General features: G+C 44.8%; 1 protein-coding gene across 1 annotated transcript in view; it reads left to right on the forward strand.

Annotated features, from left to right (window-relative positions):
• Positions 1 to 230: 230 nt before the first annotated feature.
• The window catches only part of T265_11384 (hypothetical protein), a gene marked incomplete at both ends in the record, with an annotated part of 17,428 nt that continues 5,042 nt past the window's right edge, over positions 231 to 12,616 (forward strand). The window contains 12 exons of the mRNA XM_009178023.1: positions 231 to 332; positions 371 to 432; positions 471 to 533; positions 569 to 666; positions 701 to 812; positions 848 to 917; positions 953 to 1,028; positions 2,056 to 2,255; positions 4,169 to 4,413; positions 5,196 to 5,244; positions 9,428 to 9,507; positions 10,452 to 10,861. Coding sequence (XP_009176287.1) covers positions 231 to 332; positions 371 to 432; positions 471 to 533; positions 569 to 666; positions 701 to 812; positions 848 to 917; positions 953 to 1,028; positions 2,056 to 2,255; positions 4,169 to 4,413; positions 5,196 to 5,244; positions 9,428 to 9,507; positions 10,452 to 10,861 — 1,567 coding nt within the window. The remainder of the gene's footprint in view (positions 333 to 370; positions 433 to 470; positions 534 to 568; positions 667 to 700; positions 813 to 847; positions 918 to 952; positions 1,029 to 2,055; positions 2,256 to 4,168; positions 4,414 to 5,195; positions 5,245 to 9,427; positions 9,508 to 10,451; positions 10,862 to 12,616) is intronic.

Below are 12,616 nucleotides of genomic sequence, written 5' to 3' on the forward strand. Positions count from 1 at the left end.
CGTAATTAGAAGTAACATTTCACTCTGGGTGTGCCGGCCGCCTATTATGTTATAAGTGATGTGTAGTTATTTCACCTACCGAACATCGATCTGCTCCTTTCTGACGCAGGAAATTCATGCCTTCTTGAGTTGTCTACCCTTTCAAGGAAAGAGTGAAAAATGGTCATTCTTGTTTTCAGAGATATGCACAAGTTTTACAATCCTAACAACCTCCCCGATCTTGGATACTAATGTCCAAACCCTCCCAACCGGCTGTAAGCCTTTGGCCAAGAGCAGAGCCGTTCACATATGGCATTTTTCAAGTCCACCCCCATCCGCGGTTGGCCGTGCATGTAATTCTGTCGATGCATATTTTCACGCCCCCGTTCAGAACATAAAGAAGTTGGTGAGTTATGCCAAGTCAAAGGGTAAAAGTGGGTTTCCAAAACTAAGGTAAGTAATCGTTCTGCCTTGTGCTTATGCCCCCGAAGCTATCCCGTTTGGAAACATGTTGCATGTAATAAACTTCAACTTACAGAAGATCTTGCATGGATGTGAGGCATATTTCCATATGTCCATCAGCTTTCAGATTGTTTCACACCTGTTTGACGATGGCCACCTGCCAAATGGAGAAATTGCGTGAGACTGAGGACCGCCTATTCAACTCGAGCGGTGTAGCTGAGTCGGGTAAAACCCTCTTGCTGTCATTTATTTTTTGCAGACCGGATAAAGAGCACACTGTCCATTGAGCTCTTCACGTTCGTCCTCTTTCTCTTTATACAACAAATCAACAAGATCTCCTTACGTGCCTCTGCAGTTTCTGCGAATGCTGAGTATGCTTTGTGCTATTTTTTTTACGTTGGTTTAGATGGCCAGGGAGTCATAACAGGTCTTCAGAGCTAGATTCTGGTCGCTCCACTCCAATCCGTCCCTGTCGGGTAATCCCTTTGTTATTATTCACCGAACTCGATAGAACCTAGATGAACAGTACCATTTACAGTTTCTTACGGAAAACCTGACGGAAATATTGGACTTGCTGGTTGAGCCTGGTATGCTGCATACTACGTTTTGTTTAGTTGTTCATCACCAGCTTAAGCACAGCTGTCATTAATTCCCCTCGGTGATGATTTCTTAGGTGCCGTTTAGCTAGAATTCCTTATTTTTTCTCCACATATTCAGCGGACATACAATCACAAGGTTAGTCTGCGGACCTAAACAGAGTCAAGCGTTCATAATGAGACTAGGATACATATGTGGTCACTGCGTACCTTCGACGATTGCGTTTCGGACGCGCATCTCTGACACTACCGCCCTTATGCATCCGAACGTTCTTCAGGATTCCATCTTCCACTCGCCGCGACTCATTGTCAGCGGATGGTGGAGAGTTCAGCGGCCAGGACCACGGTGAATCATGTACATGGTTCGTGGTTGAAAAAACGAATTGAATTTAGTCAGTTTAATCAAACCATCAAAGTGATGTTCTTACCTTCATTGGAATCCCTCCAACAGTGTGTTTGCCGAGAACTGACGATTAGTATGACAGGCTCTGTATTCATCTCATTTCAAGATCTCTCTCATATGAAACCGTCCTGGGATTCTTTAGATTTATCCAGCAAGCAATTTTAACCTGTATCGAAACTACTTTTAAGTGTCCACTAGTGATTTTATCGTCTGTTGATTCGAAATGGTGGCCTCCTAAAGACGAGATTTCTCACGTGCGCGCTACACCCTGCACTTTTTTTTCGGAATATGAATCGCTCGATAAGTTATCAAGACATTAAGTGGATTAGTATCTCAAACTCGCACACACGCGTGCGCACGTATCTTCTGTTTAAAATTTTGCGCACAACTGACTTCACTGGTCACTTTCAAGTTAGTTGGTGTTTGTTGCGAAGAATTTAGTGGCATTTGGTGGCAAGCTAGGGTTCAAGGATCAGTCCGCGCTAGAGGTGTTTTGTCGGTAGCCGGAGCATTCAGGTTATTCGCCCCTCCTCGCATATTTTGTCTTTCAGTTCATTTGAATAAGTTTGCTTAGTATCCCCCTTGCTCATCATTGAATTCATTTTACTTTTTCAGAAGGATACGAGTCGGGCGGACAAGACGCGTTCATTTCAGATGAAGCGATTGATTCATTAAATTTGATCTTCGAAGGCACGTTTGACCAGGGTCGGTACGTTAGCTTCTGTTCATCTGATGCAAATGGTGGTAGCTCACTCGCTTCCTTTTCAGATTTGGTCCGCATGCCAACAATTCAGCCTGCAGCAGGGTACACAAAGGTATTTCGTTTCCCCACAATTTTGTGTTAATCTCATGCGGTTAAGAGTGATTCCGATGAGCGTCTGGGTTATCTGTGTGGATCTCGCACGTTTAAAACCCTTGCTACTCTGTAACTATTCGTGTTTCACTTCTCCGTTTCGCGTCGTGCTTAGGAACCGTGCTAAAGTGAATACAATAGCGAAGTAGTGAACACCTCGCTATCTTGGTTTCACGGAATGGTTTTATACCTCTATCCATATGAATGCCACCCCCGTCTGTGGTAGTTTCAAACAAGAGAGGAATCGGGGCATATTACCGCTAGCCTATTACAACACTGCTAACCGCTGTCGGTTGATAAGGAAAGTCACCCACAGCGCAGGTGCTATTGACAATCGTTGATTTTTCGTACACACTAAAACCCTAGAATAAGGAACACCCTATATTTAGTGACTTTTTGTATTCACCTCTGGAATTCCCGTAGAATCTTGAATAAAGAACATCAAGCACAGTCCTCTGGGTCTGAAAAACTAGCAGACACCGCACCAGACAGTGTTGAAGTTGTTCACTTGAGACCCTCCCTTTATTCATTCAGACTCACAAACTTTTTTGAAAGTGAGGCCCTGTTACAAAGGCGTCGGTATCTTAACAGCCACTCGCGAAGGTGGACTTCCGAGTGAAAACCAATCACTGTACCTCGGATCAGTGTTATCGAGTCGCGACGCCAGGGTTTGTTGGCATGACCGACCGTCAACTGAAAAGGAATACAGTGTGTGTATACGTGTATCTTCCCAGGTTAGAACAAACGTCTTATTTTATCGTATGTTTGACCTTCGTTGAAAGTTACTCCTGATAGTCGAAGCGAGTCTAAGGAGAAACGGAACCGGACCGCAAACTTGTTCTCTCCTCGAACGATAAGCTATCCCAATGAAGACAAGCGTTTGTTCTATACAGAGCCGCCATGACATTTAAGTTGTTGGCTATAGTTCATTTAGCTGGATCACTTGTTTGGTGATCTGCAAGGTACGAACAAAAACGAGTCAATTTTCCGAACTGTGCCATGGTGTTGAGTGGCGCAGAAAGTTCTCGAAAGAGCGCCTTCAACACTTGTAGAACTGTCAAGTTTCCATTAGCACTACAGTTACACTTGGCATAGGCTCACCAATGAACATAATGCAAATAAAACGCACAAGCTTGTTGGCAGCCGGTCAATAGTTTTTGTAAAACAAACCTATCTTCCTAATTACTTGAAAATTCGATAAATGCGGTTTCAAACTCTTTGCGCCCAATCATGTTTTCGTAGGCTGCGGACCAATGCTTTGATTGCTATTTAGTGTTTCGGTGCGCTCCCAAGAGACCGCTGATTGGGGGAATTTAAGTTCTCTCGACGAGTGTTTTTCACTTAGGGATGTTGTGTCGCTAGGAGGTCTGTGGAACGCGCCTGAGCAAATCAAAAGCCAGCAAACTTGAAGTTTCTTCTGGTGCCACTCTGGCATGTACGGAAAAAAAGAGAAATGTACACAATAACTGACAGGCTAAGTAAGGTCATTTGACAGACAAAAACGTTTCATGTCCAATGCGCTTGCGCTGCTTTCTGTGCAGAACCCTTTCATCGATGCACTGGGTTGCTGACCGGTTAAGGCCGTTTTCACTCGACCGCGATAATTACCGCAACTTAATTCCGTGTGCTGCGCATAGCTCCGTCTGATTGGGTATCTCGAGGTTGCGACGATCCGGTCAACTGGCCAAAGTACTTTGTGGCCAACATCAATCGTCCTCTAGATGACCAGACAGCCGCATATCAAGGGGTTGTACCACAGTGTAGTGTCTTCTCAGGAAGTTGTTAAAGTGCGAAACATCGAGCTATGAAATCTTGCGTTTGTCAGATCTGTTTCCTCTGCCAGTCGAAAATGAAAAGTTTCCCAATGCCTCATAGACTAACCGGAGCTATCACCTTCGTGGATTACATTCATGGATCCGCTCGTGGCTAGTTTCCAATCCATTCTCCGCTGAGAATTGCATTCGTAACGGGCGACGTCTTCAGTGGCGTCTCCCTTACCCTGCAACGGCTGATGGAGCCCACGTGTCTACTGGCGGGAATCAAGCCACACAAGACATGTCCAAGCGCCAAAAAATTGCCACAAACGCTCATCAAGTTCCCCGATTTGGGGGAAGAACTGGGTACGTGCCACCTTTCAGTTAATTAGATGGCAAACACTTCTCGTATCCCTTATGTTCACATTCCATTTCACTACGTTTTTTTAATTAGCCATTTTTGCAGCCTAACTTGATAGTCTAAATTTTTTTCACCAAAGGACCTCTAGCACATCTCACGCGACATAATAGCCAGCTTTTATAAAAGTGAGCTAATAATGCGCAGCATCGGATGGTTCGATATTAGGAAATTTAAGTGTCACACTGGGATACCTTCCCTCAGAAGTTGGTTTCAAACCCACGGCGTATGAATCTCCATTCAACTGGTCTCTTGAACCGGCTCTACACATGCTCCCCAATGACCCTATTCAAATTTTCATCTCGCATCTCACCACACTGCCCAGACTTACTTAGGCGTTTTATTCACCGAACCCCTCGACACTTCACAGTCTGGCAGTGTTACATTCCGTCTTCATTTTCACTACTGTATGTCTTTTCTCAACACCTGTTGGCTTCACGTAGGATCTTGGTTACGTATCGGTGTTTTTGCAACCTATGTTGATCCGTTTTTATCAGAATGAGAACCTGAAAATTTGTCTTGGTCTTGCTGTTCTATGCATCTCTAATTCCGTGATTCAGTGTTTGAAACTCGGCTCCATTTAAGCCATCCTCACTTTGAATGACTAACCCGACATGCAGATCTCTTTTGCATACTGATCTACCGAAATCACGCCAAAAAATTATCTATTGGGCGGACGTATTCGACTTCTGTGCTATTTTTGTGATTGCATTCCCGCTTATTTTCACAGAAACAAGCTGGTCTTCATGTCAATGATATCACGGCAGATCATCGCCCGAGTAAGTTATCCCATTAATGGTATCACCTACAGCTGTTCGTTTAACCTGGTTTTTATTATTGCTATGTTTGTGTGTCCGATTTGATTAGCTGCATTCAGGTGTGAGTTGGCTGGTGTTATTCACTGGTCCTGGAGACAAGCATCTAAGTGCATTCCNTTCCTGCCTTCTGCAGCTCGCAAATGTACCCGCTTCTCATACAACAGTCTGTTTTGTGTGGCTGTTTAGTCTCCAGAGAGTTGGTCCTTGCCCACCTCGGGAATAAGGTTTACCTAAAATATGAAGTCCAATGTGAGCGTGCGCACAAATCGCTTGCTCATCGTGCGGGTGCTCTTCCGACCAGCCTAAAGAGAGTGCCTACTCGCCAATTCACTGAAGCTTCTTTCGTAATTCATAGCACTTTCTGGTGGATTAACGGTTGTCCGACACCATCGTTAAAGGGCTCATGTGACCGGCGTTCAAAATTCCCGTCTGAAGATCCGAATCACCATCTAATTGACAATAAATGACGTATTTCCGCTAGTCACCTGTAAAGCCTTTGCCACACCCAAAATGACCCAGCTTACGAGGGCAGGGTAACTTCAACTCGAAGGCACTGTTTCTGTCATCGAGATGCTTTGAGAAGGGGCTCTGTAACTTCGTGTCTTGCGGGATCGCCATCATCGAAACACAACATCAGCGTTTAACACTGATGCTTTGCTGACCATAATTTATGCGCAAGCCCTATTGTGAAAAAAAGAATAAAGGTGGATGGGGAAGGGACCATCCCTAGAATGCAATCAGCTTCTCACTGATTGCACGTTCAGGCACACACACTTTGTGGATGAAAACCTCATTCCAACGTTTGGGACGGTTTTGGTCAGTTCATTCAAAAAAATCTGCTTCGTTTTTCCCTTCGAAGACGAGAATGATGTCCCCTGCATATTCCAGACTGACAGCTATTTGAACGCTAGCGATTTAAAGACCTAACTTCCGTCATTTTACCTCGTCGATCACAAAATTGAATGTACCCGAAGGGAGTTGGATCCTTGTCGGACACCATTCTTTGTAGGAAAGCTTTTAGTGAACCGCTCGCTTACACATATGTCCGCAAGTGTGCGAATACAAAAATCTGTTACGCTGACAAACTTCCTTGCTGAGCANAAAAATCTGTACGCTGACAAACTTCCTTGCTGAGCAAGTGTGAAAGAGAATAGACGGGTCAAAAGAGTCAAATATACCTTAGAAATTCATGCGTACCGAAATTATGTATCTTCTTCACTTATGGTGTCGAATTATGTTATCGGTTTGCACTGTGTTCTGTGTCGGCGGGAGCACTTCTTCGGGGCTCAGGCAATATCGCGCTGATAATGATGATGATGATGAATATCGCGCCATTGCGCTTGAGGAGAGCTGACCGTACCGTCCCAGGCGAAACTTCCGGCATTATGCTTTATACGACTGTACTTCACTCGTTTTTGAACCAGCATTTAGCCTACCACAGGGTCGTCTTTCTGCTTTCTGTTGGAGTGCTCGTGGTATCACAAAAATGGTGATGATCCTTAGAATGTTTCCACTTCACATGTGCCGTTCGTGCGTTGTCTGCCGTTTTGGCAGAACCTTGGTGACTGAATGCAGACACTGTTCTGCAAATCAGGCCTACTGTATCTCTTTTAGTGCATGGGGGCGGTTCATCGCCCGTCCTATGATGGGACGTTCCATATCTATGCGTTTGAACGATCCATGAGGCTGTCGTATGCACTCGCGATTTCCAGACACCGTTATTCAGAAAATATTTGTGGAAGCAGTATATTCAAGGCGATGCTTTAGATCGGAAAACTACGGTTCCTCTGATCAGAGGGAAATCCTTTCGTAGGAACACCGATCGGGTTACGTTGGAGCCTGTTTCAGTACATTATAGTAAACTGCGGAAATGTTTTTCGACCCACGCGTTGAAAGTTGGTGAATTACCGATGCTGAAAATTGCCGTTCCAAATAAATCAGACCAATATGTAATTACGTTTTAGCCGACTGTTTACAATAGCCATGTCTCCATTGTCTTGTCCCACTTAGACAACAAAAGTGAGCGATCCTAGCCCGAGCAAAGCTTTTCAGAATCACATACCTTTTGAAATTTGTGGGGATTTCACACGGTCCGTTTGCACTTGATTTAATTGGAGACATTCGTCATAAACGCCAGTATGACTACATTGACAGGACGGTTAACATTAGCCAGATTTACCCCTCTTTTTTGGTGAGATGGATCAATAAAAGCCGTATCATTCTTCCAGGATATACTGTCAATTTTTACCACTTCTAATAAGTAAACAGTTGGGAGATTCTGAAGTTCCAACTAAGCTCTCGTCTTTCAAATAAAGAAGTATTTCCGTGTAGAGAATTGGAGAAACACTATAGCCAATCCCTCCTTATTGAGAATCATCAGTAGTACGCACCTGACAAATTTTCAAGAAGGGCTGAATTCACGACATACATGTTATCACATGATCATCAGGTGGTTGGTCACTAGGATGATTAACTTACACATCGTATTAATCCTGCCGTGGTGTGTAAAATGGTAACACATGCCCGTCCTTTGCCACCCACATATAACACAATCCCTCAACAAGGGACGTCTTCTAGTTCTCCATGGAACTATGGTCGAGATTCCTGTAAGATGTAAGCGCATTACGACGGACCAAACGACCTTGAGGCCTAAACACCCTCCTTAAAAGACGTCGCTGGCTGCCGTTTTTTCTCAGTATCGTGGTCATTCATTCCGGCGTGTGAACTTTTATGCGAATGAGTTTGTTACTAGCAAGCTGGTGCAGTATTGTGTTTTGACGTCAACTTGTGAAGACAGACTACGGGTGAACTTAATCACACTCCAAACCGATCCAGTACTTTCTTGCCAACGTTGTTGAATAGTCAGTTGTCATGTGAACGTGCGTTTTATGGGTGTTTTTTTTATAGACAAGAGCTAATGTGCGAGTTTTTGCTGTTGTCGTTTGTTGGCTCAGTGGGAGGAGACATACTTGGCCTAAACTTCACAATTCCCTTATGGAGGCCACGTGCGTTTATGGGTGTTTTTTTTATAGACAAGAGCTAATGTGCGAGTTTTTGCTGTTGTCGTTTGTTGGCTCAGTGGGAGGAGACATACTTGGCCTAAACTTCACAATTCCCTTATGGAGGCCCATTTGCCTGCAACAGCCGATGCGGCATCACTCCTTGAGTTAGGAAACAACGGATAGATGATCATTCATACCTCGATCACCTAACCAGAGTTAGGTTGGAAAGGAAACTTGGAAAGTGATCTGCTCTTCCGTTGAGTGGCAAGTTGTTCGAACGAAAACAAGCGGTGCCTGAATACGGGGCACCAAATCTCAGATCCCGAAGGTGTCAGAAGACGAATAAAACCACTTAGTCTTCCAAAAAGGCAGGGTACAAAAATAGTTGCAATGTGTGGCGCCTAATGGAGGGACCTAGTTTCAGGGACCCACGAACGTCCCAAAGCCACTTCTATCTCCGGTACGCTGCTGAATGGACGAGCGATGGAGGAAAGACATGAGATGAGGAATGGGTCTCACAACATACGCGGCCAACTGCCATGCGTTGAAGCGATACAGTAAGTTATTGGAAAAAGCAACCGCAACTTCTTCAACTAAATCGATTACGTGGCAAAGTGGACAATACTGACAACACTAAATAGTCATGTTGAAAGGCGGGAAAGTTTTTCAACAGGATGCCTCCAGCAATCACTGAAATTAGAGACCGTTCGAAGGAAGTACGGCTATACGACATAGGCCTGGCAGTGGATATCATACAACCGTGTAATATGGTTCGGATATTGACCTATCAGATTTACTTTGAAAGTGGATCTCTTCTTGAAAAAATCGTTTGTATTTAGGCATGTTGGGTAGACCTAGGATAAATTCATTGATTATTATTCAGTATTTTGAGGAAAGTCCTCAAGACCCCTAAAGAGCTGGTATCGCACACCCAGAACGCTTTGCTTTTCCTGATGGATATCCTTCAACGAAGGGCTACTATTCACCCTTATGTCGTCTAGTCCGGTGTCAACGGCTTGGCTAGTGATAGTTTCTCGCGTGGAAAGCCCATGCAGCTTGTGGAATAATTTGAATCGAATTTGACGCATGTTTCACTTTTCAATGACATTTTCTGCTTTTGGCGTTTGCTTTCTATTTTCCAGAGTTCGGCTACATTGGACGGAGCCACTTTGAAAATTCATCGTGCCCATTGCAGTTACCTGTATCTGTTGTCCCCCATGAGGTTCGTTTCCGGTCTTTCTATCTTTCTCATAAACTGTTCAACACTAAGTCATTCTCTTAAAACGGTTGTAGAGGAGCTTTAGCCGTCGGAAGGAGTGACGACCTAATCGAAGATAGAATAACCGCATCAAGCTCATTTAGTAATCACTACTGAACTAGTAGCCCCTGTTCTACAGGCGTACGTTTTCCACCTCGTCTCCAGTATATCAGTAGTATCAGCAGTAGCCGGTACGGCTACTGCTCACTATTGTCTTCTAGAGCTCTCCGAATCGCTATGGCTTGCTTAGTGATCGCATATTTGTGATTTACGCTGTAGCTCTATTGATTGGTTTCGAAACAGCTCCGTCGTTCCCGCTGACCCATCGGCTGTTTGTTGCAATCCTCTGACGCGTGCCATTCTTACCAGCCGCAACACCAAACTCTGCCCTAACTTCGGAATCAGTTTCAGGCTCCCGGGAATTTATAGAGAGAATGTTGTGTTTTCGAATTCAACCAACACATTCTCGCCATGTGCTTCACGTAATCCAGTTTCATTCCTAAGTGTTTGCGTTGATTTTTTAGTCTATTAGGAAATGACCCCATGGCCGAGTTTTTTCAACACATGCGCTTAAAGATGTGCACTGGCAGATGAAACATTTTGTAATTCTTGGGAATACACCCATTCACATAGCAAACGCCACCGGATGCTATCACCTCAAGTATAACATTGAAACACTGCTCCAGGTGTTAGTGTAAACACATATTTCATAGCTACTACTTAATGGTCGGTGCTGCATGCGTCTCATTGGTTCTTTCCGCTGGCTGATTGGTTGCCCAGTATTCCGTCCGTATGGGGAGATTTCGGCACTTAATTGATTGCTCTTATCATGATAAGATTGAGTGGCTAGACAGGTTCCCTAAACTTATAATGTCCCAGGTCTGAATGAGTCCTTTTCATCGCTCCAGGTCTGTCACACTAGACAAATGTCGGAAACTCACCATAGTCCTTGGTCCCATCGAGAATACGCTTCAGCTGAACCAGTGTGAGGACTGTCTAATCATAGCTGCATGCCGACGCGCTGTTCTTGTGTCCTGTCGACGATGTACACTTCATTTGTGTATTCAGTCTCGACCAATTCTTATCCAACCGCCCGTTCCAACTGCTACGGCCGGTGGAACAACAAGTCCCAGTTTAACTGGGAACGGGCCCGGTCCTGCACCAGGAACTCCTACTTCAGGAGGAGCTGCTATCTTGTTGGGAAACGAGGAAATCCTTTTGGCTCCCTTCCACACAACGTACTTGAAACTAGTTGATCACATGACTCGAGCAAACCTTAGTACCAAAGTGAACTATTGGGATCAGCCCTATTTGTTCGGTAAGTTGTGTCTGGTTTGTACAGCTTGGCCGAACAGCACATTCGCGTGTGCCATCCTTGTTACGGACGAATGCTTACCTACTTGTTCGCGAGCTTGTGTTTTTATTTAGACATCCGCATATGAACGTTTCGCTGTGACGAGTTTGAGTTAGGCAGACGGTGGTGTGTCCTGAGTTCTCACATCATAATAACCTTTCTTTCTTGGTCGGGGGGAGGGTACCGATAATGCTGCCTCTGTAGCAAGTTTCACATGGAATATGGGGACTCTCCGTGAATTCCATGCGAGCGGCACTTCCTCTCAAAAGGACTGGACGTGGTCGAAACTGTGGTCTGAGTTTGAATTACGATTGGGCTTACGAGTGAAAATGCAGAAACGGCCGTCTGCATTTGCGACTTCCTATAGTGTCTATTCATTCGTTCTTCACTGTAGGCATACATTTTGCACTGACATCTTTTTGACCTCATCTCCCCCCATCACTTTTGGCTAATCAGTCGCTAAGTAAGCGGTAAATTATAAGATCCCCAGACGCTCCGAATAGGGGTCGGACGGACCACGATGAACGTTCCCCGACAGATTTCTGTAAGTCTCTCCTGCTCTGTAGAGGCCACCCCTTTTCCTCCCTAGAGCATGCACGCTTTCGTTACCAGACAAGCGGTCCCATCACGCGAGATAAGCCATCGACCTCAGGATCTGTGGCCAGAACTAGTCGTTTCAAGGACATATCAACAATACCGAGCAATATAAACCCGGAAGGTAAACACACACCGTGTTAGCTTCTAACCAGTCGAATTCTGGTTAACCAGCTTAACCAATTCAGATCCAAAGTTCTGTCGATTTCACATAATGACAACATCCAGGTAGAGTTCCTCCTTCAAAGTGCTACTCCGGCCGCCGTAAGCTATTTCTCAGCTCTTGCTGGCTTTGTCGAATGATGTCCACTTGGAATGCTGCTCACGGAGACGCAGTTTAAGCTGATGTAGGAATGCAACCTCGGAGCTACCTAAACTTAAGATGCAAACTGATGCTCTAGTAGCAACTATTTTTAAGGTGATTTTTGGATGATCATAGCACTTTTCATCACTAGTCGGGATCGATCTCCGATCGTACTAAGTTACTTCTGCAGATGATAATGCTTTCGAAAATAAGGTCAAAGCGGGCAAGAAGTCACAATTGACGTGAACAGGTGCTACTTGAGCTGTCTGTTTTGAAGTAACGACCGAGAATTGTAAAGTTGAGGGATACTCATCGTGAGTGGAGCAATATTCATATCACGAGCTAAACTCATGTGGGAAACGCTTAATACTTACTGAGGCTCAGAATTCCCCGTACGTGTCTCTACATAGTAAGGTAATGTTGATTCCTATGTACTACCTTTTGATAGTATCCACCCCCCATACCTCCCCAAGAGAGTTCACGAAGTCGTGATGATCAGGTTTTTGGCCATACATACAGTGGATCCAGCTTAGCTAACGCTGCTGAAGGTTTGGTGTTAGGATTGTTGATTAAAATGCAAACAGTCGTGGATACCATGAATTGATAGACGAACGCATCATCATCATCATCCCCTCTGTTACGCCACTCCGAATTGGGCATGGAAAATAGTACTCTCTTCGGCAAACGATGGTTCGGCATGCGTAAAACATGTCCCAACCCAAGCAGCTTCTGGTGCTGGACACATTCTTCAATGGATGTACTCGTTACACAACCGAAAACACGCTTTCTAACTGCCTCGTTACGGATTCGCTGACACCAAC

The sequence above is a fragment of the Opisthorchis viverrini genome (genome assembly GCF_000715545.1).
Source record: "Opisthorchis viverrini unplaced genomic scaffold opera_v5_495, whole genome shotgun sequence".
Lineage (NCBI taxonomy): Eukaryota > Metazoa > Platyhelminthes > Trematoda > Opisthorchiida > Opisthorchiidae > Opisthorchis > Opisthorchis viverrini.